The sequence below is a fragment of the Anas platyrhynchos genome, chromosome 6 (genome assembly GCF_047663525.1).
Source record: "Anas platyrhynchos isolate ZD024472 breed Pekin duck chromosome 6, IASCAAS_PekinDuck_T2T, whole genome shotgun sequence".
Lineage (NCBI taxonomy): Eukaryota > Metazoa > Chordata > Aves > Anseriformes > Anatidae > Anas > Anas platyrhynchos.
This window is the reverse complement of record NC_092592.1, coordinates 35416980-35441319: the sequence shown is the minus strand read 5'-3', so window position 1 is coordinate 35441319 and position 24340 is coordinate 35416980. Positions and strand designations below refer to the sequence as shown.

The 24340-nt window shown below is 46.0% G+C and overlaps 3 protein-coding genes across 4 annotated transcripts in view; 2 read left to right on the top strand and 1 right to left on the bottom strand.

Moving 5' to 3' along the window:
- The window catches only part of GRK5 (G protein-coupled receptor kinase 5), a 172963-nt gene extending 170867 nt beyond the window's left edge, over positions 1-2096 (bottom strand). The window contains exon 1 of one of the 2 annotated variants that reach the window (XM_038181479.2): positions 1804-2096. In XM_038181479.2, the coding sequence (XP_038037407.1) occupies positions 1804-1855 (52 nt within the window). In that variant the 5' untranslated portion in view covers positions 1856-2096. The remainder of the gene's footprint in view (positions 1-1803) is intronic. The other variant, XM_038181480.2, reaches the window with a different exon arrangement.
- A 6708-nt stretch (positions 2097-8804) lies between these two features.
- Positions 8805-13898, top strand: PRDX3 (peroxiredoxin 3). Its single transcript, XM_027460711.3, has 7 exons — positions 8805-8904; positions 8985-9051; positions 9143-9284; positions 9921-10056; positions 11807-11910; positions 13056-13221; positions 13713-13898. The coding sequence occupies exons 1-7, from the start codon at positions 8869-8871 to the stop codon at positions 13764-13766; spliced, it is 705 nt and encodes a 234-aa protein (XP_027316512.2). The 5' UTR covers positions 8805-8868; the 3' UTR covers positions 13767-13898.
- An 894-nt stretch (positions 13899-14792) lies between these two features.
- SFXN4 (sideroflexin 4) lies at positions 14793-24056 on the top strand. The gene is made up of 15 exons (XM_027460713.3): positions 14793-14821; positions 15329-15407; positions 15474-15539; positions 16146-16220; positions 16651-16677; positions 16808-16862; positions 17636-17661; positions 18659-18709; positions 18794-18859; positions 18973-19041; positions 20202-20292; positions 20737-20852; positions 21844-21929; positions 22862-22976; positions 23623-24056. The coding sequence occupies exons 1-15, from the start codon at positions 14808-14810 to the stop codon at positions 23698-23700; spliced, it is 1014 nt and encodes a 337-aa protein (XP_027316514.2). The 5' UTR covers positions 14793-14807; the 3' UTR covers positions 23701-24056.
- Positions 24057-24340: the final 284 nt, after the last annotated feature.

Below are 24340 nucleotides of genomic sequence, written 5' to 3'. Positions count from 1 at the left end.
GCTCTGCCATTTGGATTGGAGCGTTAACTTCCTTCACACGACCTAACACAATAAACAACATTGCTGTTACCATCTTGCTGAGGATGGTAGAAAAGGACCATAAAACTGAGTGGCATATTCAAAATTCCTTGCAAAATATTGGCTCTGAGAAAACAACACACAATAACTGTAATTAATACCAGTCCTTTAAAGTATCCCTGAAGTCTTCTGAAACCTAACCCAGTACTACGCTGCTGGGAGCAGCGACTGCATCCTGAACAGCATTGGAAATGACAACAGAAAATTGCAATTCTCCAGGAGAAGACAGAGTTGTAACGCACCGGTCTGCTCAACAGAAAAATACCTTTGCCCTTAGTATTTAGATTTTTTTAAATTTTTTTTCCTGGAGAATCGCAGGACTTTACTCTTTAGCTAAGCCTCACAAGTTCAACACCCCCTGAGTTATATAAACATTATTTTACAATTCGAGCTATTTTCCCCAGTGAAGGGATCACTCCAGGGGAGGACCGTTTCAATGACCCCTTTTAGCAAGCCAACATTGCATTGCTCCTACTTCCATGCCTTCGGCGGGACCAAGCCCGAGGTGCACCCAGGCAAACAAATCCCAGCCGCAGGTTGCACCGCACCTACAGCTGCCCCTACGAGCAGGGGCTTCCAGGAGACAACAAGTTGCACCAGAGGCTTGAGATGTGTTATTTGAAAGGGTAAAGGACGTGAGGGTTAGTGCTGGGGGGGAAACAAGCCAGGAGAGAAAAACCCCACCGGCAGCAAGCGCTCGCATCCTTGGCAGCGCTGCTGCGGCCGGGAGATGCCGGTGCGCGGCGCCCACCCTGCAGCGGGGGTGCTGCCGGCAGGGCCCCCCCCCCAGGAGCAGCGGGGGGACACCTTCGTCCCCCCCTTTGCTGGGGGAGGAAAGGAAAAGCGGAGAGGGGAGAAAACAGCCCCGCAGGGCTGCCGGCTGTCACCGGGCTTTCCGTGCTTTTGGGGTGGGAAACAGGGGGGATGCTCGGGGGTGGGGGAAAAAGGGGGGATGCTTCGGGGGGATGCTCGGGAGGAAACAAGGGGAGATGCTCCAGGGGGGGAAGCTCCCTGTGGGGATGCTCCTGGGGGGGGAATCCTCCTGGGGGGGGAGTTCCCAAGGGCCACGCAGCGGCTTCTCCTCGCCGGCGGCTCCGGGCACCCCTCGCCCCCTGCCGGGGACCCCCCGAGGCTGAGCCCCGGCTGGGAGCAGGAGCGGGGCTGGGGCCAAACAGCAGCGGCGAGGGGCTCCTCGGTGGCTCGGCGGTCGCCCCCTCCTCGCCCCCATCTCCCCCCGAAACAACACGGCCAGAGGCGAGGAGCGCCCGCTCGGAAGCGCTGCGGTCCTGCCGCTGTCCCCGAGCAGCACGGCGAGCTATTTGCGGCTCCGCCGAGCCCTCCTGAATGAATGCATCCGCAGCTGACCTTTAACAATAGGCGCTGAAATAGCACAATCTGCGGGACCCGGCTCTGGGTTATGTAGGGGGGGGGGGGGAGGAAAGGCAGCGGGAAGGAAGAGATGGGTGAATATTGTAATCACGGCGATCTCGTCCGCTTCCTTTCCCAAAGCTCCTCGCGCAGAAGGAGGGGGGGAGATCAGCGATATTCTCCCCCCCGTGCCGGGGGCTCTCAGCCTCACAGAAACCTTCCCCAGCTCCATTGCCCCGCGCCCCCCCCCCCCCCCCATCCCTCCCAAGCAGCGGGGTAGCGGCGCGGCGCCGAGGATGCTCGGTGTCCCCCCCACCCCTTCCCCTCCCCTCCCCTCTCCTCCCGGCGCTCTCTCACCTTCCCTGGCTTTCAGCAAGACGGTGTTGGCAACGATGTTTTCCAGCTCCATTGACGAGCTCGGGCAGCGCAGGTCGGCGGCACTGCAGCAGGACGGCGCCGAGGTGCGGAGCCTGCGGGCGCCCACCAGCTCCTGCCCCTTAGCGCCTCGTCCCCCCGGGCATGATCCTTCCTCCCTCCCTCCCTTCCTTCCTCCCTTCCACCCTCCGGCCGAGCTCCCCCGGCGCTCCCCTCTCTCTCCGCTACTCCATCCTCCCCGGCGGGCTGAGGGCTGGGGCGCTCCTGCCTCCCTCCTCCTCCTCCTCCTCCTCCTCCTCCTCCCGGGGGTGGGGCACCGGGAGCGGCCCCGCAGCCCCGCGCAGGCGCCAGCCCCGCAGCCGCTTCGGTGGGGCTGGCGGGGGGGGGTCCCGGGGCACGGACAGACCGACGGACAGACGGACACAGCGCCCCGGGCAGCCCCCGGGGCCGGGGAGCTGCGGGGGGCACCGCGGGGGCGGCCCCGCTGGCGCTGCCCTGGTGCCGGGCGCCATCCAGCGGCTGCGGGGTTTGGGGACCCGGCGGCCTGGGTTTTATTTTGGGGAGATTTGGGGGTGATTTGTTACGGGTTTTTCTTTTGGTGTTTCATCCCGTGTAGGAGCTAGGCTGGTGGGAAGTTCAGGCTGAGCCCTAAATTCTGGGTGCGTGCGAGGGAGGGATGCTGGTGTTGCTGGGATCGATAGCGCGTTCGGCAGGTGGGGTGAAGAAATAGGGATAAAACCCACCCGTTGCCCTCACCAGCACTCTCCCCCATCAGCATGGCATTGATTAAATCCACGCGAAGCAAACCAAATCAAATTAACATGCGGCTTCTTGTAGGTGGAAGGGAGGCACTGCCCTTTCTCTCCCGTTCTGGTCGCACCGATCGTATTTCTCCCTGCAGCCGGGCAGAAGGCTGCTGCTGGATGCGTTTCCTAAACGCAGGAGATAAATGATAAATGCCCTTAATGAATAATATCTCGGACATTAGGATCATGTGGCTATAATAAATGCCTCCTGTACCTTAGCAAATGCCAAAGGTTGGAGCCTGGGAAGCTATTGTTGCAGCAGGTGCCACTGCTGTGCATAATCTTCCCCATCCTCCCTCCCGTCACTTCAGGAAACGTTCAGGCTCCGGTAGCCATGCCGTGCTGTGGTTACTTTCTTTGTAATGCCAAGTTCCATATAACAGCGGTTGTGCCTGTAAGTACCGGAAGATTTTTCCCTGATTAAATAATTCTTGAGGGAAAAATTGCTTCCTGGAAACCAGAGCCTTAGCACAGAGATGAGACTCCTGAGGAGTGGCTGCCCTGCGTGTTGTTTGAGCACTTCTGTGCAAGGGATGATGCTCACATCTAAAGAGAACAAAAGGAGTGAGGCACTTGTAGATCCTAAGTTTGGGTGTAAAGCAGTATGTGCATCTGAGGGCTCTACTGCTCCCCTTGTATCCAACACCTACATACTAACGTGCTATGCACACACAATCATCTGCAGCATTGCCCTGTAAAACAGAATTACAACTTCGGAGTGCTGGTGTTGTCCTTTGTGAACGTTTATTTAGTTCCTGAAAGAGTAACTAGCAGAATTATCAGAAGAGTTACAAAAGATCCGCATGGCATTTGGGAAGTCCCGCTGAGCTACTTGGTGTTCATAAACGGCCCAGCTCTGAAGTACTTGGAGTTCCTGGCACCCAAAGGCACGCTTACCTACTCCCTGCAGAAACAGGAACAGCAACTGAACGAATGTTGTGCTGCTGTCTGGGTGGTTAATGACACCAAGCTGGATGACTTTGCATTGAGGTGGGTGAGGAACAGTGGAGTAAGTGGCTGAGAGCAGGGAGTGGAAAGCTGAGCTCTGCTACCGGGTACGAGATTCTGCAAAAAAAACATTTGTCTGAGTTACACATCTACACAGAGGGCAGCACTTCTGACTTCATTTTTATCAGTAAGAACAATGGAGTGGGTTTTCCTAATGATTCTTATAGCAACTGAGAAAATAAAACTTGTTTCCAACACATCTGAGTCAGTTTGGTGCCCTAGAACAAGAAGGAGTTGTGCTCGTTATCACAATGCCTGCTTTGAAAAACAAATCGAGGCATCCCATCCTGGCTGCATCCCTTTCCTAGCTCAGACTCTAAAAGCTGAATATAGCACTGCTACATGACAGAGCTCTGCTTCAGCACGGGGCTCTGATGGATGGCCCCTTTCATGGATGTGGCTCCCTAAGGACTGCCAGATCAATTGCCCTGCGCAGACCTACTTGACCCGAAGTCCGTGTGTTTGTCTCTGCAGAAGCCACCAGAGCATTTGGAGCCTTGCCTTATGACTTTCCTAAGGCCGTGGGCATCTTCATCATTGTGCCACCTGGAACACCTGGGTCACAAAAACAGCAACAAAAAAAATTAGGAAAAGGTACATGTATTTATATCAATTTTCTCTTACAACAGCAAAATATCAGAAAGAAAAACGTTTATTTATATGAATTTTCTCTCAACAACTCAGCCCTTTAATTTTAGGCCATGTCCACACCCCATGCAATGGAGCTGTCAGGTTCTCTGTGAGCGAGGGGAAAAGAAACTCTTCATTATCAGGAAATCCTTGAGTCTCTTCTACTGCTTATCTTATTCTATCCACTGGTGCAAACTCTGGTGCTCAAATACACGAGCATGGACTTGAAGGCAGTGTAGCAGGTAAGAAATAGGCAGGTCTTTTTTTTTTCAGGCCTAAGGACCCTGATTCAGCGGTTGTGGGAGCAAAGGGTAAAAAATGGGTTTGAATCATGCAGAAGCAGCTAATTTGGAAAGAAAAATAAAAAAGTAAAGGTTACAAAAAAAAAAAAAACGGTTAAATTGAAAGATGTGTTTTCTATGGTGCTTAATGCATTTGGTTATTCTGCTTGTAAATAAAACATCTTTCGCTGGAAGCCATTCGAGAGTGGCTCAGGAAAGCACTTTTTGAGTGGCGAACACGAGGGCGAAGCCGGGCTGGCAGCCATCTTCCCTTTATGGGAGAAGAGAGGTTTGTAAATGAAATGCCAGCACCGTGCGAGCCCCGAATGCATCAGCGCAAGGCGAAGAGGAAGGCAGCAGAGCGGCGGGCGATGGATTGCGAGCGGCTCTGACAGATGAGTCATCGGCAGGGTGGGCTCCTGCAGCTCCGGCCAGAAGCAGAGCACAGCACACCCAGCGTTATCCTGCCCCCACAGAGATGGCTCGGCCGCAGCACAGCCTGCTTGAAAGGGCAGGATAAGATCCCAGGTGAGCCAGATGCCTGAAAGGGTTTTGCCTCCTTCTTATCGCTTGGAAACATGCCCTAACAGAAGCTATCACCTACATCCATGTTCCAGCACGGAATTAATGCTGTAAAGTTTCTTCGTGACCACCTCAGAACAGGGCTGTGTTTGGAATTGCTCCTGAAACTTGCCCTACAGAGGGTTCGTTTTGTCACCTGCCGCTGAGATGCTGCATCAGCAGGTGGGAACATGCAGGCCCACGAGGAGGCAGCTGCAGCCTTGAGCGGAGCCCTGTGCGGAAGGACAGAGGCTGCCATCTACCAACAGCCACGGGGTGATGCATCGTGTTCTCGAAACCTAACTTTTTCCTTTGCTCTAGGTGAAAATGTTCCTGCCTCTGTGGCTTCTCTCCGTTTCCAACCCTTTTCTTGCAGTTATCTATTTCCTCAAAGTAGAGGACAATTGATTGTTACAGCATTTAACCATACGGAATGAAATAATCTTCTAGGAGAGCAGAATTTATTTTTTAAACAAACATCCCATTAGCAGCACAGAATCTGACATTCAACGGCCCACAGCAGCAGGAGATCTGTTTTAGGATTTCCTTACCCCATTCATCAAGCTCAGAGAGAAAAGCTACCTTTCCACTAACATTTTGTTGCACTAATGACGATCTTCCAAACAGCTCTTTAAAAACTAACCTCGCAAACAACAATGGTAGCAATATACAAGTAGTACCTAGTACTTCTTAAATCAACAGATCTCAAAGCTCTTGTTTGTTTGTGGTGTTTTTATTTATGCTTGTTTTTTTTTTTTGTTTTACCAGAAAGGCAAATTCAATTATTCACAGATAGGGAAAAAGGCACTAAGTGAGAGCAGGCAGATAGGTGTCATAACCAAAAATTGAATTTACATCTCTTCTTATCCATTCAAGTGCTTTAGCCCCTGCTCAGCACCTTGTAATGACACAAAATTCTCTGCTAAAGCTTGCTGAACTCCTGGGAAGTCTTTCACAGACTTCAGATGTCTTTGAATTGAATTTAAAGACTCCAATCCTTCAAACACTAACACGCACTGCTGATCTCTCACTGCACCATTATGCACCAGCAGTCTGCCACTGCAGGAGGAGATGCAAGATTAGGGCCTGTGGTTTCCCTGATATTATTTTTTTGTTTGTTTGTTTTCCATCACGGAGTCTCAGCAACACTGTGTATCCTGATTTCAGGAGTGTACAGTGACACAGCAAAGCAGAAAATCAACGAGATACAGAGAAAGATGAGCATGTGGTACCACTTGGTAAATCCATTTGGAATTACAGATGGCCAGAAGAACCAGGTTTAGCAGCTGCTCCGGTGTGCCCCAGAAGTGCTGCTGAGGAAAAAGCAGAACTCTTTTGCCAGGTGCGCTTTGGCAGAGAAAAAGTCCACCTTCAAATCCTAGGGATGCCCAGTAAAAAGCAAAATGGAAAATAAACCCCTGTGCTAAATGGCAGTAGTTCAAGTTCTTGCCCAGAAGTCTGGGAAACTGAATTATGCTGCCTTCATAACAAAGCATGAGCAATATTTCCCCACCTGCAAGCCAAGTGTTTAAACAAAGAGTTTTAAACAAATATAACTTTCCAGGGAGAGGGGAAGGACACCGTTTTAAAAAATATCAACTGAGAAATTGTGAATAATCATCTGCGGGTGAGACAACCATCCTCAGGAAATCCTAGCAATAGCCTTTTTTTTTTTTTTTTTTTTGCTGCTACAATACAGCTCCCACAGCTGAGGGAAAGGAACTGCTATGGCCTGACCGTATCCCTAACTCAATTTGCTGCCCAGCCTCAGGGGAGCTGCTGCTGGGCGAGTTGGTCTGTTGATGCAGAGGGATGTGCCATTCCAGCAGACGTGAACACAGACGTGCCAATCTGCACGGCTGCTCGAGGAGTCAGCCCAGGTACTGGCTGAGGTTTCTTGGCCAGTCTTCGCTGGTCGTTGCCCTGCAGGTGACCCTTGCTCAGCTCCATTGCTCATTTTTCTGCTGGCAGCCCTCACGGTGTCTCAGCAGTGGCACTAAAATCTCCCCAGGCTGTAGTGTGCAGACAACTGCTCCTGCCCTCTCCATCTGCTGTTCTTCCTGGGGGCTCCCAGGGCTGCAGGCTAAAGCACAGCTCACCCACAGCGCATATGATGTATTTTCTGACATGGAAATAATTTACTCACTTCCACTTTCCGGCTTTGAGAGTTTTTAAAGCAAGAATGCCCCAAACTTTTAGGTAACAGACATGCAAATAAGCTGAGTAGCTCAGCCAGCTGGCTCCCCTTGTACAGCCACCTTCCCAGCGGAGTCCCTGTCCGGCTGGTACTTTCAAGCAGCCCTAGTTCATCAACAGGAGCCAAAGCTGAGCTCAAACACATTCAGGTTTCCCTTAGTGAAACGCTAATGAGAAGAAAGGAATGTGTGAGGTTCCTTAACTCAGAATATGCTGTTTTAGTGACCACTTGTTCATACCTCTGCACACATTCTCAAATACACTCTCAAGGCTTTGTTAGGAGGTGCTAAGCCTGAAGAGAACAGCTGCAACATCAAAAGCAGTAGTGATGTATGCTTGAATTCAAGGAAATTACTGGATGCAGGAAGCAGTTAGACTATCATGCTGGTGGACGTTGTACTGAGATATCCACATCCCTAATTGTCCACATTTTCCTTCCCCCTTTTCTCACCACGGCTATAGGAAGGAACAGTTCATCCTTGACACCCTTGTGCAGAACACCTTCATCTTATTCGTCTCCTTTTGGGCACCTCCATCTTCATCTCAAGCTGACAGCTGCCCAACATCTCTGTGCCATATGAGTAGGTAACATTATACTCTGCTGGGCAGAGATTTCGTGATTACCAGAGCCACATTTCCACCTGTTTTTGGCATCATCTGTATTAATAAATTCCGAAGTGCCACAGAAAGTCACAAGGAACTGAAACTGGTGTGTCTATAACAGTAAATGTACAGAAATGTGCCCGGTGTGCCTTTGAATGACACCAACTAACACTGTCCCACACAGTTCCTAGGCACATCAGGGAGATAATACTGGCTAACATCCAGTCCTAACAAGCAACTTGTGCTCAACCTGCCACTTCTGAATGCTTGGAGAGTTGGTTTATGGAGGTGACTGGACCACACCAGCTGGATGGGTACCAGGAATAAGTTTGCTAACGTGTTCGGAGCCACAGAGGCAGCATCCACAGAGCTTCCAGGCGCTCATTGGCATCGCCTTGGTTGCCTTTGGCCTTGCCCCCAGCTGCTGTAACTGCTGGTGGAGTCAGAACTCTCCCTACCTCACAAGGTGGGATCTTCCCTTCATAAAAGGCTGTGGATATTTATAAATATGAGTGTTACACAGCAGGCTGGCCGAAGCTCCCACCGCCAGGGAAGCAGAGAGGTCTGCCTGCACCAGGCGCGCTCCCTCCCACAACACACCCACCACTCCTGCGCTGGACTAGTGACAGGATTTTTGACCAAACAACTACAATCCGACCATGAGTTCATCAAAAAGCCGTCAGAAAACTTTATTGTTGAAGTGTTTTAGCTCGACCCACGCTCCACTTTGCACCACAGAGCCGGGTAACGGGGCGAGCCCCACCTCAGCCCCTCACACCCCGGCGGCGAGCGCGGGCACCGCGCCCTCCCCTCCTCACCCTTCCCTGCGCTCTGCCCACCCTCAAACACCCCCCCGGGGCCATGCAGCCTCCATGGGGACACCTCCTCCTCCTGCCTGGGGGCTGGCACCGCCCGCCTCCCTCCTTCCCCGGTCCCTCCTTCCCCGCTCCCTCCCGCACAAGATGGCCGCTGCCTTGGGGAGGCTCCTGCGGAGCGCGGTGAGTGCGCGGCCGCCCGGCTCCCCCCCGCTGTCCGCTCCCTGCCGCCTCCCCCTCACCCCCTGCCTGTCCCCTCACAGGTGCCCGCCGCCGGGAGGAGGCTGCAGGGCCGGCCCCAGCTCCTCGCCCACCGCCAGCTCAGCCTGGGTAAGCGCAGGGCACACCCCGCGGGACCCCCCCCCCGGGCTCGGTGTCCCGGCTGCGAGCAGCCCCCCCCCATGGTTTTCTGTCCCCTCAGGCGCCTCCCGGTTGGCCCCAGCGGTCACACAGCACGCCCCGTTCTTCAAAGGCACGGCCGTGGTCCACGGGGAGTTCAAGGAGCTGAGCCTGGATGACTTCAAGGGGAAATACCTGGTTCTTTTCTTCTATCCGCTGGATTTGTGAGTGCCCCGGGGGGGTAAAATGAGCCTCTGGGTGCTCCCCGGGCGCTTGGGGCTGAAGGAGCGTTGCTGAAGGTCATCAGGAGCGCTGCGGATCTGTGCTGTCTGTGGTGTTTGTTTCTGCTATACCCAGGCTGGTTTTGCAAAGCAAATCTGTTTTTTCATGTGATTGATAAAGCGTGGGGGCAAACGGGCATCAGCTGCTAAAACAACAGAGCTGGTGGCTGGAGAGCATCTTCGAGCTGCAGGGAGTGCTTCAGGGGTAGTCAGGGCCTTGCTGGTGCCAAATCCTGTCCTGAAGGGGTGAATCGTCCTGACAGAGCATCCCGGCTGTTCTGCCAAACTCTGCTGCACGTGGGCACGTGGGGAGGGTTAACCTGCCGTGCTTCCTCTTCCAAGCATAAATATCTCTGCCGAGAGCTGCTAGTTGAAAAATGGTGGTGGAAAACACCAGCTGGGTGTCCCCTGCAGTTTCTCAAGTCTCAATGGAGCTAAGCAGAAAGCACGGTCAAAGTTTCTGAGCTAAATAAAATGTGTTGCTGCATTACTGCCTATAAACAGATGCACAAGGGCCTTTACTTAAAAGCCAGCAAAAGGTTGCTGAATCATTATAGCTCTCTTTCTGTTCCCATCCAGCACTTTTGTATGCCCTACAGAAATTGTGGCTTTCAGCAATAAAGCAAATGAATTCCGTGATGTGAACTGTGAAGTGGTGGCGGTTTCTGTGGACTCCCATTTTTGCCATCTGGCCTGGATAAATACACCACGAAAGGTATGAATTGGGCAGCTGTTTGGGGCTTTCTTTGGTGGATTGTTTTCTTTTCATAAGAGCTCCCGAGAAGAAGAGTTGTGTAAACAATTATGCAAACATTGACTTTAATAAATATACTGCCTATGGTGATATGTTAAGTAACTTCTGCGTTAGGTGTAATTCAGTTCTGACCTCTATCTTTGTTTTGTCAATCTCTTCCTTAATCATTTGTAGTTGTTTTTGTTTTTTTGTTTGTTTTTTTTTAATCTTTGTTTTGTTCTCTTAGTATTTCTGTAGGTTACATCGAATCTTATACATGTATCTTGAAAGACAAATGTTATGTGTATATGTCACAGTCCTTAGCTGCTTGTTACAGCTGATGGCTCGTGTGTAATGTCACAGAAAATGAATAGCAGCTGGTTTAGTTACTGTTAACCGATACCTGACAGTGGTAACTTCAGAATGGAAGCAGAAGAACAAGCAGCTTAATGGAGCTTTTGTAAGATTTAACCCTCATTTGCTGAAGTGGTTCCACTTCTGAAGTTCAAATGGAGGTCTGTTCTTCAGGGAAAGGAAGTGATAGAGAAGGAAGGGAGCCTCTTTCACGTGTGTGAAAATGCATACTTTTGCCATCACAAAGCATCTCGCTAGCTTGGTTAGTTGTAGACAGTCAGATCTGACACAGGAGGGTGCTGCAACTCCCCTGTGATCAGTTCCTGCCTATGTGGTCATGGGGACAGCAGCCCATAGGGGTGCTCAGCATGACTGGACTGGGCTGCCTCCGGATGCATGGCTTTTCCTCGGTAATGTGGGAGGGAGGAGAGTTTGCTCAATTTAATGTGGTTTAGCTGAACCAATCAAGAGTATTTAATCTTCTGCGTGCTTTACTGAAGCTCTAAAATGTGATTATGGACTGCCTTCATTGCTTTATGTGAAAGTTGTTAAGCATGTGCCAGTCATGCACACAGAGCGAAGCATTCTGCAGGGTGGAAAGAATTCCATAACGGTGCAGATGGGAAACTGACACCCAGAGGACTTAAGGCCTTGGTTTCTCCAGCATCTGCCTTTAAAGCTCTGTGTGAGAGCCTTGTTGCAGGCAAGCGTTTGCAAGATCAGGGTCTATGTGACTGAGATTGCACAATGATTCACTGGTGATGCCAGGAATAGAAAAGCTAACAAATGCCAGTCCTGTTTCAAGGATAGAGAGCTTATCTCTTGCTGTTTCAGTGTGTTGCAAAACTCAGAGCAATCTTGGTTGACTCTCCAAATAGTATTTAAATTGGTTTTGGGGAGAAAGTACCTGCACTGTATACAGAGAGCAGCCTAACTGACATAAAGAGCATGGCTGATTGAAGCTTTGTGTTTTGTCTGTTTATAGTATAAAGGTTTCTTTTTCTTCCCCACCATGTTCATCTTGTTTGACTTTTAATACTTAGATATGCAACAGAATTTCTTGTATTCAAGCTTCCACATGGGATACAAGGGAAATCTGAAAATTTCACTGTTTTCACAGGTACCTCTTACCACCAAAATATGCAATTCTAAAATGCTAAGCAGGCTTTCATGTTCCAAAAAAAACAAATGAGTGCTTTTTAAAGAAAGACATCAACAGAAAAGCTAAAATCACTCCCCGTGCAGATCCTTTCATGGACAAAATGGTGTTTGTTGGTAGCATACCTTCAGGAACACTGAATCCAGCCTCAAGAAGGAGGGCCCTAAAAAGCATTTGCTAGCAAAATGGAATCTTGCTAATCTTACTCTTTTTTTCTAGAGTGGCGGTTTGGGCAAAATGAATATTCCAGTTCTGTCAGACCTCACAAAACAAATCTCCCGTGATTATGGTGTGTTGCTAGAGGGACCTGGCATAGCACTGAGGTAATGCATGATTGCTGATAACTCTGTTAAGACACAACCCAGTTTAAAACAAAGTGAGCTACGCTGTCTCTCCCTCCAAGGGAAACTGTATGGGGATCAAAATGAATGCTGTATGCACTTACTCCTGTGGACCTTCTGCTGGATCTCTCCCCCCACCCTCTTTTTTCCCCTCTCCCATCTGAAGGAGTAAGAGACTCTCTTAACTTATGTGTGAGAAGTTCCTAAAGCTAGAGGCCGCTACAGTTACACAGAATTGAAAAACTGTTGCTTCTTTTTCCACCATGGAAATACCATAAACAGTGGTCCCTTATATATATGGGATTGAGTAGGGGTCTACTGAAGACCTTTGATTCTTAATCACTTTGGATTAAAAGGTTTATGCTGCCTGTTGTTCCCAAAGTAAGCTTGTACTCTTAGCGTTCGGAGAACTCTACTCGACAGAGAAAGGCTTTTCTATGCCATGCAGGGGTGTGGGGGGAAAGTATTTAATTTGGTTTCTTTCCAAGGAAAGAGTGGCAAAAGTCTGCATAAGGCTGCTTAAAATTCTGATTCAGTGCTGATTAACAGTAAAGAACAAATTATAGGTTGCCCTAATCTATGCTGTGGTGGTTTTTGGTGTTTGTTTTTGTTTTTGTTTTTTTCTCCTCCTAAACACAGCAGCTTCTTTGCTAGGAAGGAACTTCAGACATTCGTTTGTTAACAAATTAAATTAATTAGTAGGGTGAGATTGGGACTTTGGTTTCCACAATGGCTTATATATAACAGAAATTAACCTGGTAGTTTAATGCATAAGCAACTCTTCTTTCAGTACATTTGGCTTTTCATATCAAAAAGACATGGGAGGGATGCCAGCTATCACCTTTGAAATACAGATGGGATTAGAAGTTTTACCTTGGTTATATATCTCACTGTCTTGATTTAATAGTCTTTGTGCACGCTCCATAATTTCAGAATACCAGAGCAGTTCACTGGCTCTTAGCTTTTGATCACTGCACTAACAAACAGTATATCAAATGGGGTGTTGCTGCTCCTCACTCTAAGGTGTGCAGCTGAGAATAACGACCTTGCTGAAATGGTTCATCAGTTTCTTGTGTATTTGGTCTTGGAATACGGTTTGCATTCCCTAAATTGTTGCTCCGTTACAGAGGTCTCTTCATCATTGATCCAAATGGGGTCATCAAGCATCTAAGTGTCAATGATCTCCCTGTCGGCCGTAGTGTGGAAGAGACCCTTCGCTTGGTGAAAGCATTCCAGTACGTGGAGACGCATGGAGAGGTTTGCCCAGCAAACTGGACTCCAGATTCCCCTACAGTAAGCGTCTGCTAAATATCACTGTTCTAAAAATAGACACTGGCATGGTTTTGCGTGTCCGAAGGGCTGAGAGCCACTCTAACGGGAGGTGCTTGGCTGAATCTGACTCTGCTTTCCAAACCTTTTATTGGTTGGACCAATTCAGTCTGTTTGTATGATACTATATGTGATTTCTGTGAAGAAAGAACCTGATTTTCTTCTAGAAAACACAGTTTGTATTTAAAACTCTTGACTTGTAGTTTGACTCTGTAGTACAGGTTGTCTTTGTCTTTGGATTTTTTGTTTCCTTAGTGCTCTGTGTGATATTTATCAGGAAAAATGTGTTATGTACTTAATTTACAAGTAGGAACTTTAAATGAATTGCAGAAACAGAAATAACCCTAGTGTTTTAATAAGCTATGCATGCCTTCTCTTGGATAAAATGTCAAGTCCATATTTTTTGTATCTCAGTCGTAGCATATAATAACTACTTTTTTTCTTTTTCTTGACAGATCAAGCCCAGCCCAGAAGGTTCTAAAGAGTATTTTGAAAAGGTTCATAAATAAACACTCAAATATGCAGACAAAACTCAATGTCTTCAGCATAGGGTAATGAAGAAAGCAGCTGTGATTGTAGAAAAAATAAGTTCTCATTTTCTCATGTTAAGAAAAAAAAATAAACACTGAAATATTTACAGACTCAGTTGTCTTGTTTTAAAAAGAAGGGTAAAAACTAAAGATTTTTTCCCCCTTTGCAATTTAAGTTTTACAAATTTCTGTAACCAGCAGTGTTGCTGAATGTGACAGGTAGAAGAAATACAGTTGCGTTCCACAGTGTGCTTGTGATTGTGGTGACTTCCACCCCTGATCCCTCTCTGAGGGATCTCTGCTTCTCCTCTTTCCTTAACTAGCTTTGGACCAGAAAGCTCCCCAGTTACCTTTTCTTGTGGAAAAAAAGGCATTTCTGTAGCAGAAGTTTGAAAACACACGTGGACAATACAGAAAACAGAGTTTTCATGCAGAGGTTATTTTTAATGGTATTTTTCAGGGGAAGAGATGAATGTAATATGCAAAAATTAAAGTTTGTTTGTACAAATGCACTATAACTTGAATGTAATTATGTGCCATTTCAATCCTGCCTATGGTCAAAGATACAGCGTAGCTACACAGGAGCGCTAACAAGCATCAAGAACTTTAATTTGGATTAGGATATGGTTAAAAACTCAAACCCTAATACTGCACTTACTGGAGCTTAATGACAGTCTTGCTTCACTTAAAGCCATGTTTATCTGCGTGAATCTGCCTCTGGGAAAACTTAAATGTCAATTATTGTGCTGCTTGAAAACAATGTATCATATCTCCAGCTGTGGCATCATCAATAAATCTTAAGATTGACTGGCAGCAGATGTGTTGCATTCCTTTCCTTCCACTTTTCCCTCAAAGATTCTCATTTCCCTGTTCTGTAGAAGTTGGATGAGTTGTATTGCATTGCAAGTTTCTGTACCTCTGCTCACAACAAGCTGCTGCTGCCTCTGTGAGCAGGGGGAGCAGGGCACAGCCAGTCCTGGGTGGTGGGAGGAAAGTGACAGCGCTGCTGGAGAAATTGAAATGACGCTGAATGGGTTTGTATCTTTCATAAAATAGGTAGTCGGGGGAAAGGTCAATATAAGGGAACCAGGCTGGCAAAGGTGGCTATTTGCTAAATTACCTTTCTAATAGAAATGGATGTTGCAATATACATGATGGGATGAAAATCGTGCCTGGCATCTCATGATGCCTGGTGCTGCAGGAGGAAAGGCAGCACGTTAGGTTTCAGTACCAGCAGATACCTTTCGGCACCAGCATTTTAGTGCAGTTTGGTATCAATCCACACGCAGCCGTGTGGTTTTCAACAAAGCTGCTGAAAGGTTTCCACATTTTCAACAAACCTGGACCTGCTGCAGGTGAAGTTCTCTGTGGGGCTGGGTAGCACAGAGAGCAACGTGTGCGCGCTTCTGATACCGTTTGTGCACGTAGAACCACCGGGGGGGGGGGCTGGGACACACCATTTTAAAAACTATATTTATCTTTTTACCCTCGTTTTATGTTTGTTCCCTTTCTTTCCGGCTCCCACCCGGATCGTGCCTCAGCCGGACCGGTCCCGGCGGCGCTTTCCGGTGCGGCGGCGCCATGGACACCAACCTGCGGCTGTGGCGGGAGCAGGGCCCGGTGAGGCGCCGAGGGGAAGGCGGGGGGGGGGCTGCGAGAAGGTGGCCCTGAGCCCTGTTTTTTCAGTCTTTTTTCCAGAGGTTTCTGCTCTGGGCTGACGTCCTGGACCCGCTGCTGCTCTTCACCTCCTCGGTGGGTGCCCGGCTCGGCGGTGCGGGTGAGGGGGGAGCCCCCCGTTTTGGTGGCTTGGCCGCGTGTAGGGGTGAAACCCAGGCGCTGCTGGGCACCGACATCTCAGCCGTCCTGTTCAGGGTCTTAATTCAGCGCCTACGCGTGAATTAACCCAGTTACGAGCTAGGGAGCCTCCAAGGAGAAGGGCACTGAAGGGCAGAGCTGGGCGTGCTGGTCTTGTCCTGGGGGCACCCTTCAATTCCTGCTGCAGGGGCTGTGGTGTGGGGAAGGAGCTGCAGGCTGCTCTGGTGCTTCGTTGTGTTTGTGATCCCTTTGGTGTAAACCATTCAAGTCTTTGAATTTGCCAGCAGGCATAGCCGACTTTTAAATATACTCTTAATTTCACTGAGGTTTTTCGTATGCTTAAATGTATATACAAGTTCCTGTGATCGTAAATCGGTTTTGTGTGCTGCTGCATTCTTGCTTTCATTGCTCTGGTGAGGGATGGGTGCATTAGTTCGACCTTACAGGTCTGCAATTAGCATCTGATAACCGATACATCACACTTTGGGCCATTGACATCTGAATATTTTTATTCTGTGTGTTTTTTTTTTTCCTTTAATACAGGATGAAATAAGAAGAACCAGGGTACTGATTGAAAGCAGTGAAAAGACTCTAAGTGTGCCCATACAGAATGAGCAGGTATTTTGGAGCATGGCTTATACATTTATTATTTTTTTTCATGGCTGAAGTAGTTGATATTAGTGTAAGATCTAGCAGACAGAATACTGAGATTCAGTTACGAGGGGTAACACAAGCAAAACTCTTCACTACAGAGATTTTTCTAGCTATGACTCTGGTAGGAATTTCTTTGGATGACTGCTATCAAATGTCAGTATTATCATCCTGAGGAATGCTAGGTTGAGTATCATATTGATAAGTTTGAAAAACACCCTCAGATCACTCCAGGAATTATTGCTCTAAGTCTGTCTGTACACATCTAGGATGATACAGGTAGGAAATATGAAACATGCTTACTGAGATGTATGATAGAATAAATTAGAAACAAGATTTTATTTAGGTTCTTTTGAAACTTGATTGCTAACATGTTTTTTATTTTTATTTTTTTAAGACAAAAAAAGCCTTCCTGCTAAGCCTGGTAAGTTTTCAAAAGATTTAGAAATCTGCTTCTTTTTTTTTTCCCTTCCCCCCCCCCCCCCTTATTTAAGTATGGCACAGGTAGTCTAACCATGTTCCCCCCCCCCCCCCTTTTTTTTTTTTCTTTTAAGTCTAGTATACATCCTGATACAGGCAAGATAATTCCTGGTTTCTTTAGACCTCCAGGTAAGTTCCCTTAAGACAACCATTGACTGAAGCATCAAAGGAGAGTGACATATAGTAAATAGCCTCCTTGATATGACAGTGATACTCTTCTACATATGGAAAACAAGTAGGCAGTTACTCCTGTTAGTTGCACTCTCTTGTTTGTTAAAGTTTTTTTTTATTCCTGCAGTCCTCTTGAAATTTTTTCCCACACTTCATTTGCTCAGCTAGTTCAAAGTAGTTTGAGCAGTCTCTGTTTTTTGGCTCTGTAGAATTAGTTCACAAATTGTTTCACATGTAAAACAGTCTAAAGAATGCTAAGTTTTCACTTGGTGAAAGTGGTTACTCTATGAATTTACTTGCTGTAGTGGCAGGTAGAGTCTGCTTGGGGTGATGGTTAGGGAGCTGAGGCAGCACAATCAATACCAAATTTAATCAATTATAAGCATAGGTAGGCCATTTACTCATATCCTTGTATGCCACTCACGGACGTGGCAGCCTTTGTTGCCAATAACTCTTTCTGCATAGAGTCATCCAGTTTCCATGTAGCTTTTTTGAGTGTAGTTCCTGAGAGGTCCTTTTGGCTATAAGCCAGATATTTTGGCTTCTTGAATGAGGAATGAGAGACAAAGGTTGGAGTAGAAGTCTGGCAAAGATGTTTTTTTTTGTGGACTAGTGTTTTATATACAGCTGATACTAGAAGGGGGGGAGTTAGGAAAACTTTCTGCTCGAAACCTTCAATCTAGACTCACAGCAGTTATTGTTACTGAAATAAAATTTTTCTTTCTCTTCAGCCTTCCTGCCACTAACTCTTCCATTGGTGAGTAACTGGGGGAAATACCAGTGTACCACGTGGTTTTTATTTTTCCAAAGCCAGGGGATGGAGGAAGAGAATGGACAATTCTAGGCTTCTCAGTTGTATTTTCAGCACAAGCTTTCTAAAAGATGTCAGTTCTATGGGAAGTGCTGAGCAGCCTTCTAGAAATTGAGCCTTTAAGGAATCTCATTGGAAGTTCAAACCTGTTAGTTGCCTTCCTTCAGCAGTATGCAAACAGATTGTTTATGCATGAAGGTCAGCGTTCTGAATAAGGAGTATTTTGCTTAATACTCCATCGCAGATGTGGCTAGATTCAGCACTGGCATTAATAATAGAGGTAGCTGGTCTACTAGTATTGACAGAATGACCGCCCCTCCTCTGAGGCTTTGAACAGTCTTCCCTGTTTCTTATTTGAGAGCTGTCATATCTTGATTGCCACTGTCCTTTGAGTGCTTCATACCTGGAGATTTACATACCTTGAGGTCAGGCCTCAAGATAGGCTGTCATTTATAACTGAAGTTACTGGAAGTAACTACTAATGGGAATTAACTGCTGAAATCTTAAAGCTAAGCTCACTTAGATCAAGTGTTTATACTGGTGAAAACTATCAGATTCTTACTTGTTCACTTCCTTAATTACATGTCTACTAAATGAGTTATTTTATTTTATTTAAGCTTCACAGGAACAAATAGATTTTTTATTTCGGGTAGGAAAGCATCTTGTTTGAATAACCTCGCATGGTGTTTTGATCACTGTGCTTTTGTGCTTTATATTGGATAGATGAAGTGAATGTGTTACATCTGTGTCAAGAAAACGTGTTAGCCTAGAGTCAAGGCAGATGGCTTCTGGTGCTGAGTGAAACCCTTACTGGAGCCTACCTGACACTGCTGCAGATAGTAACACAGCGGTTCTCTTCATCTTCTAGTTAACCACTGCTCACCAAAACCTCCTAGATTCATTAATTAATCAAATTAATTTTATTGTGGGGTTTTCCTCTTAGGTTATCGCTTCATCGCTTCAGGTGCAGGCCAAACAAATTTTCTTGTGTCAGGTAATTGTTCGTTCTTTCTACTTTTACAAATATTCTTGTCTCAATCCCAAATTTGTTTTTGCTTATAATTTCTTTTTCCTGCAGTTTGCATTTCACACATACACCACAGCATTCACCGTGTTGAATGCAAACGGCACCACAAAGGATGAGGTATGTGTTGATTTTTATTTTCAGCATCATCTTAATTGTACAAGACCACTTTGAACATGACTTACAAGTGTTTTACAAGTATCCTTATGTAGTAATGTTTCTTCTGTCCTTAGGATAATTCACTTCAACAAAAACAACTCCTCTTCGGCGTGGGAGCCGTCTCCTATGCAGCGTTGATAGGTGTATGTATCTGCTCACTGCTTGTTTTCCTGATAAGTTCTCCCGAGGAGGGGTAGGCCCTGAGAGAATCACACTGCCACGTATCCTTCAGGACTGTGCTGTAATGCTCAACTCTGATGTCTTCCCATAGAACTATTGAAAACAAGAGTTTTCTTGATCGGAGAATCCCAGAATGGTTTGGGTTGGAAGAAACTTCAAAGCCCACCCAGTTCCAACCCCTGCCATGGCAGGGACACCTCCCACCAGCTCAGGCTGCCCAAAGCCCCATCCAGCCTGGCCTTGGGCACCTCCAGGGATGGGGCATCCACAGCTTCTCTGGGCAGCCTGTTCAGTGCCTCACCACCCTCAGAGTAAGGAATTTCTTCTGAATATCCATCAGCAAATACCTTGCTCAGCTTCCTCTGTTGTTTCCTCTTATGTCCTTTTCTGTATTTTTCTGCAAACTTAGTAACTGGGTGGCGGGAGGAAAGGAACAGAGTTTACAAACGCACAGTAACTCACTGGGTTGCTACAGTTGCTACTGGATGTAGTGCTGTGGCAGATCACTGTCCGGCTCTGAACAGCTGGTGGAATCTGCCAGAATCCATGCTGGATATAGATAGACAGCTCAGGCTGCAGAAGCAGCATGGCAATGACAGTACTGCTCTGGATGTGGGTTAATTGGTCTGCCAGGAGCACTAAGCAGCTGAGGAGCTAGGTCAGTGCTGTACTGGTAGAGGAATTAAACTTCCCTCAAGCATATTATGGGAATATGAAATTGTCCTGAAAATGCAGAGGTAGGAGTACACAAGTATGCCAAGTGTCCTGGCTGGGGATAGGGACGTCACAAGGCAGTTGGATGGATGTCTGAGGAATATTAGTCAGTAATTGTTCTCCTTTTTCTGTCTTTGTATCCATACTGCTACTGCCCTCTACATAATAACATTTGTTTTTTTTTCCATAATATTTTATGTGCTTATATACAAGAGTGATTACAAAAACCTTTAGTAACTAGAGAGCATGTCTGTTTTGTTGAAATGTTAAGTAATTTGTTAACTTTTATAGATGGTATCTAAGTACTAAGTTTCAGGTTTATCTTCCTAGGCTCTTGCAGATACTGAAATATTGCACATAGAAGGTGCTTAATTTAATATATGGTGCTTGCTTCCTCCCGATATCTTAGGCTCTTCCGTTTATCTTCATGAACCGATACACATTGAAGAGCCCATTAACACAACTAGTTGTCAAGAAACTTCTACCTGTTCCTCTTTTTGGTGAGTAAAAGGAAACTGTACGTTATACAGATGATGTGAGGACCAAGACGGGAATGCAGCCTTTCCCCCAGACCTGTTTCCTTCTGTGTCTTTCCTGTGCTGGATTTTGCAGTGACCAGTACAAAACCTAGTCACAACACAACCCCCTCCCTTTTCTCTTCAGAACAAAGTACTCATGGCTTGTGCTGGCTGGCAGTGATTGAAAGCTCGGAGTGTCCATAATGATAAAGCACCTCTGGGGAGTGGTGCCTTAAAATCTTTAAGTTCGTAAAATGAGAATTAAGATTCCAGGTAGATTTTTATGGGGCAGTCCCTTCTTTAAGCTGCCAGGCTATTAATTTATGAACTGTTGAACTGGAAATGTAAAATGTGCATAATTATGAATGTTGTTATCAGGGTAGTCTCACTGGATCTTTTAAAGCAAAATCTTCTTTAATTCTGCAGGCTTGACGAGTGCCTTTACTGTGGTAGCAGTGAGAAGCCCAGAATTTGAGAATGGAATTGAAGTGATGGACAGGAATGGCAAGGTTTTAGGAGTGTCAAAAAAGGCTGGTGAGAAGGTAGGCAAGGGGGGGAGGCCTCTCTCAACTTGCCTTTCATTCCCTGCTTTGAGCTAAACATTATGCTCAGAGCAGTTGCTGTTTGCTGTACTGAATTGAGGAATCTCACATCAGGTGCTGAATCTTTGGGTGGGCTTGGACTAGTCTCTGGACCAGGTCTGATACCTGTTTTGTGTCTCTAAGGGCTGGCAACTTCCCCAAGCCAATACACCAAGTGCTGCAGATAACCCACAAGAACACTAGTACAGGCTTCTCTGCTTTCCTTTCACCTCAGAAGGAGGTGAGGCTCCTAGAGTTTCTTCTTCTGATGGTACACATCAGAGAAAAGCCCTCTGTTGTAAATAGCACATGCATCTTCTCTAGCAGGAATATCGTTACCCTACCAAAAAGTAATGTCCTGGGCTACAGCGTGCTGGTGCATTTTATCCTTGACCAGTAGCTGACCAGGCTGCTCTGCATTTGCTCCCTGCCCTGTTCATCAACATCCGCTGTAGAGCAACACCCACAGGAACTACAGCAAGGAGTCATATGTTACGTGCTGTCAGTGACCCCGTGTTCTGTGTTGCTGTCTAGAGGGGAGGGAACAGCTAGATGAGCATAAAGATCTGTGAACAGCTGGACAGAGAACTTTAAAATTTACACAGGATGCCCTGAAGGTGTGATGCCCAGAAGCTATGTCCAGTTGGAAACAGTTCAGCACAACTTTAAAAAAGCAAGTCCCCAGATTGTTGTGGTAGGAACACTTGATCTGGCACTGTTAGTACCACCTCCCTTTTTAAGGAACTCCTTAGTCACATATGGAGTACTTGCCACGCGTAGGAGTTTAGTTTTCACTTAAGAAGTAAATCCTCCAACAAATGATCTTATTCTTCACTTCTCTGTTGCTTGGAACTCCAGAGTATTAGGCAGAAAAGTGCTCACAGAAATGGGGAGTATTTGAGGCTGTACGGAGCACTGCTTTAATGACTTTTTTTCTTGTCCTTCCCTGGAGGCCGTTAAAGAAACAGCATTATCAAGAGGAGTCTTGTTTGGGACAGCATTCTTCCTGCCAGCTGTCCTTATGCACTTTGTGGAAAGGTAAGAGGGGACCGCAAAGCAGCTGTGGGTGCCTGGTCAGTGGCTATTCTGATATTTGGTCTGGCTGTTGCTGCTTGCCACTTTTTTCTTGGTTTTGTGATTATTAATTGCCTTGGAGAGATGATTATCTGCGAGGTTTCTGTAGGTAGTGTGATTCCTTTAGATAACACAGTGAACCTGGTTATGTCAGCATCTGTTTTGATGGTTTGCAGGAGGTTGTCTATAGCTGTGAGCATTTCTTCTAATTTCTTCACTTAAAACTGGACCCCAACTTCCAAATAACCTTCCTTATAGTATAAAAACATTTTATTGGTTTTACAACATTTAAAAACTTCGTATCATCAGAAGAATTCATTATATGCTGTATTGGAGATTTTTTAGCCTGCCCTGAGCTTTTGGAAGGAAGTGTCTGTTATATAAATTATAGAGGTAACTTGGCATTGCCTAAATCAATTTCCTATTGCATTTGTTGGCTTAAGGGTCTGCTGTTATCAGTAGACATAAATGAAGACATAAGATACATTTTAAAAAATGTATTGAGTAATAAATTTTCACACAGTGAAAGGTAGGATTGCCAAGGGGAACTGAATCTGAAAGGGAAGAGGGTAGTACATGAAAAATCTTAGTCCAGGGACTGAGACATTTCAAAACACTAATGTACCTTCTCTTCTTTTGTTGTTTTGAACTTGCTGGTTATTTTGTTAATCTTATATTCTCATTTTGGATCTGCAAAATGCTGCAGTTAAATTCAAAGTAAGGGGAAAGAACATGAAGTTAGGAGTAAAAACACAGGAAATAAGGAAACATCTTTAGGATTCGTAAGCCTAGGCTATTATTTTTTTTGCAGTTTTGACTGCTAATGAATACTCTTTTTCTCACTGTCAGATTATTTTTTAAACCTAAACTGACATACTTTTCAATGTCTTGGACAGATCAAACTTTCCAAAAACTTCCCGTGCTTTGGCTTCAGTGAGAGTGCTTCTCATTACGTCAGTACTAGCAGGGATGCTACCAGCATCACTCAGTATGTTCCCACAGTGTGGTGAGGTAAGTCCTTTGAAAAAAAAATTGATTTAGGATTGTTGTTATATTAAATACTCATTTTGTACCTGTGGCCAGTGGTCTTAAGGCCAGCTAACAAAAAACAATAGGATTGAAATAGTCAGTGCATCTAAACTGGGGTAGGGGGGTGGCTGCTGAATATTCACAGAAAATCATAGATAGGGCTTGTAGAATTTTCAGTGGTTTCTCTTACTAGCCTAAAACTTCAGACATCTTAATTTCTTATGGCAACAAGGGTAACCTGGATATAGATGAGACTGTTGAGAAATTACGTACTGCAAATTTGTCTGTTTTTTTCCCCTTTTGAGCTTGCCAATTGCTCAGCTGTCAATAGAAGCTCTCCTGGGTGAGTCACCCAAATACAGTGAACAGAGACAACAACAGTAATGCTCTGTTTAGATCTTCAGAGTACCTCTTAACTTTAAATACAACACATTTCTTCCCTTATGTTTGAAAATGTTAGAGAAGACGAAAAAAGTCCTATGAACTCCAAACCAAGAAACCCTCCAATCTCTTACACTCTCATCACTGAATAAATAACTTCAGCTTGTGGAAAGTTCAATGCAGTGATGACTTAACAGGTGGCTACCAGGATATGGTGGCGTTGATTGTCTTTTTCTGTACGTTTCAGATAAAGCGAGCAGACCTGGAACCAGAAATTATGTCATCTACAGAAGAAACGGTGTTATTCTACAACAGAGGAATTTAGAGACTGGCCTTAATACATAAATATGGGCTCTGATTAAAGTGAATTTCGAGTGTCTCAACAGATTCAGTTGGCACACATGCCTGATTAAATCATGACTTTATGGTGGCATACACGCCACATTTGGTGTACAGTGCTGTGGTCTATAAACAGGCAGATTTTGCAAGCCCCAGCCCACAGGTTATATAAGTTATATATAACCTATTAAGTTATATGTACATGTATATATAACTTCATGCCATAAACGATACTTGCGCTATAAAGAGCTGTTATAGAACAGGGTTCCTCACAAACTCTGTTTTGTACACTTCCTCAGGTGACTGATTTCTTAATAAAAAGAGTGACTACTGAATACAAGATTTTATTTTTCCCTTGCTTTTGTTGCTGCTTTCCAGGAACACAGCTGATAAAGGCATTAACATCAGTAGTTCTATGGGGAAAATCAAGCTGGCCCTTCACAGAAAACTTATTTTTATGTTTGACTGTATTTAGTAAGGCACCCTGACGGCAATATGACACTGGTGATGTGTAGTTGTTTAAGAAACATTCAGCAGAGGAGCAGTCCAGCTTCACTGTTGGGCTGTGAGCTGATCATTAACACTAGGAGCTGAATTCAAGGGCAACCACAGATAAACTCATGGAA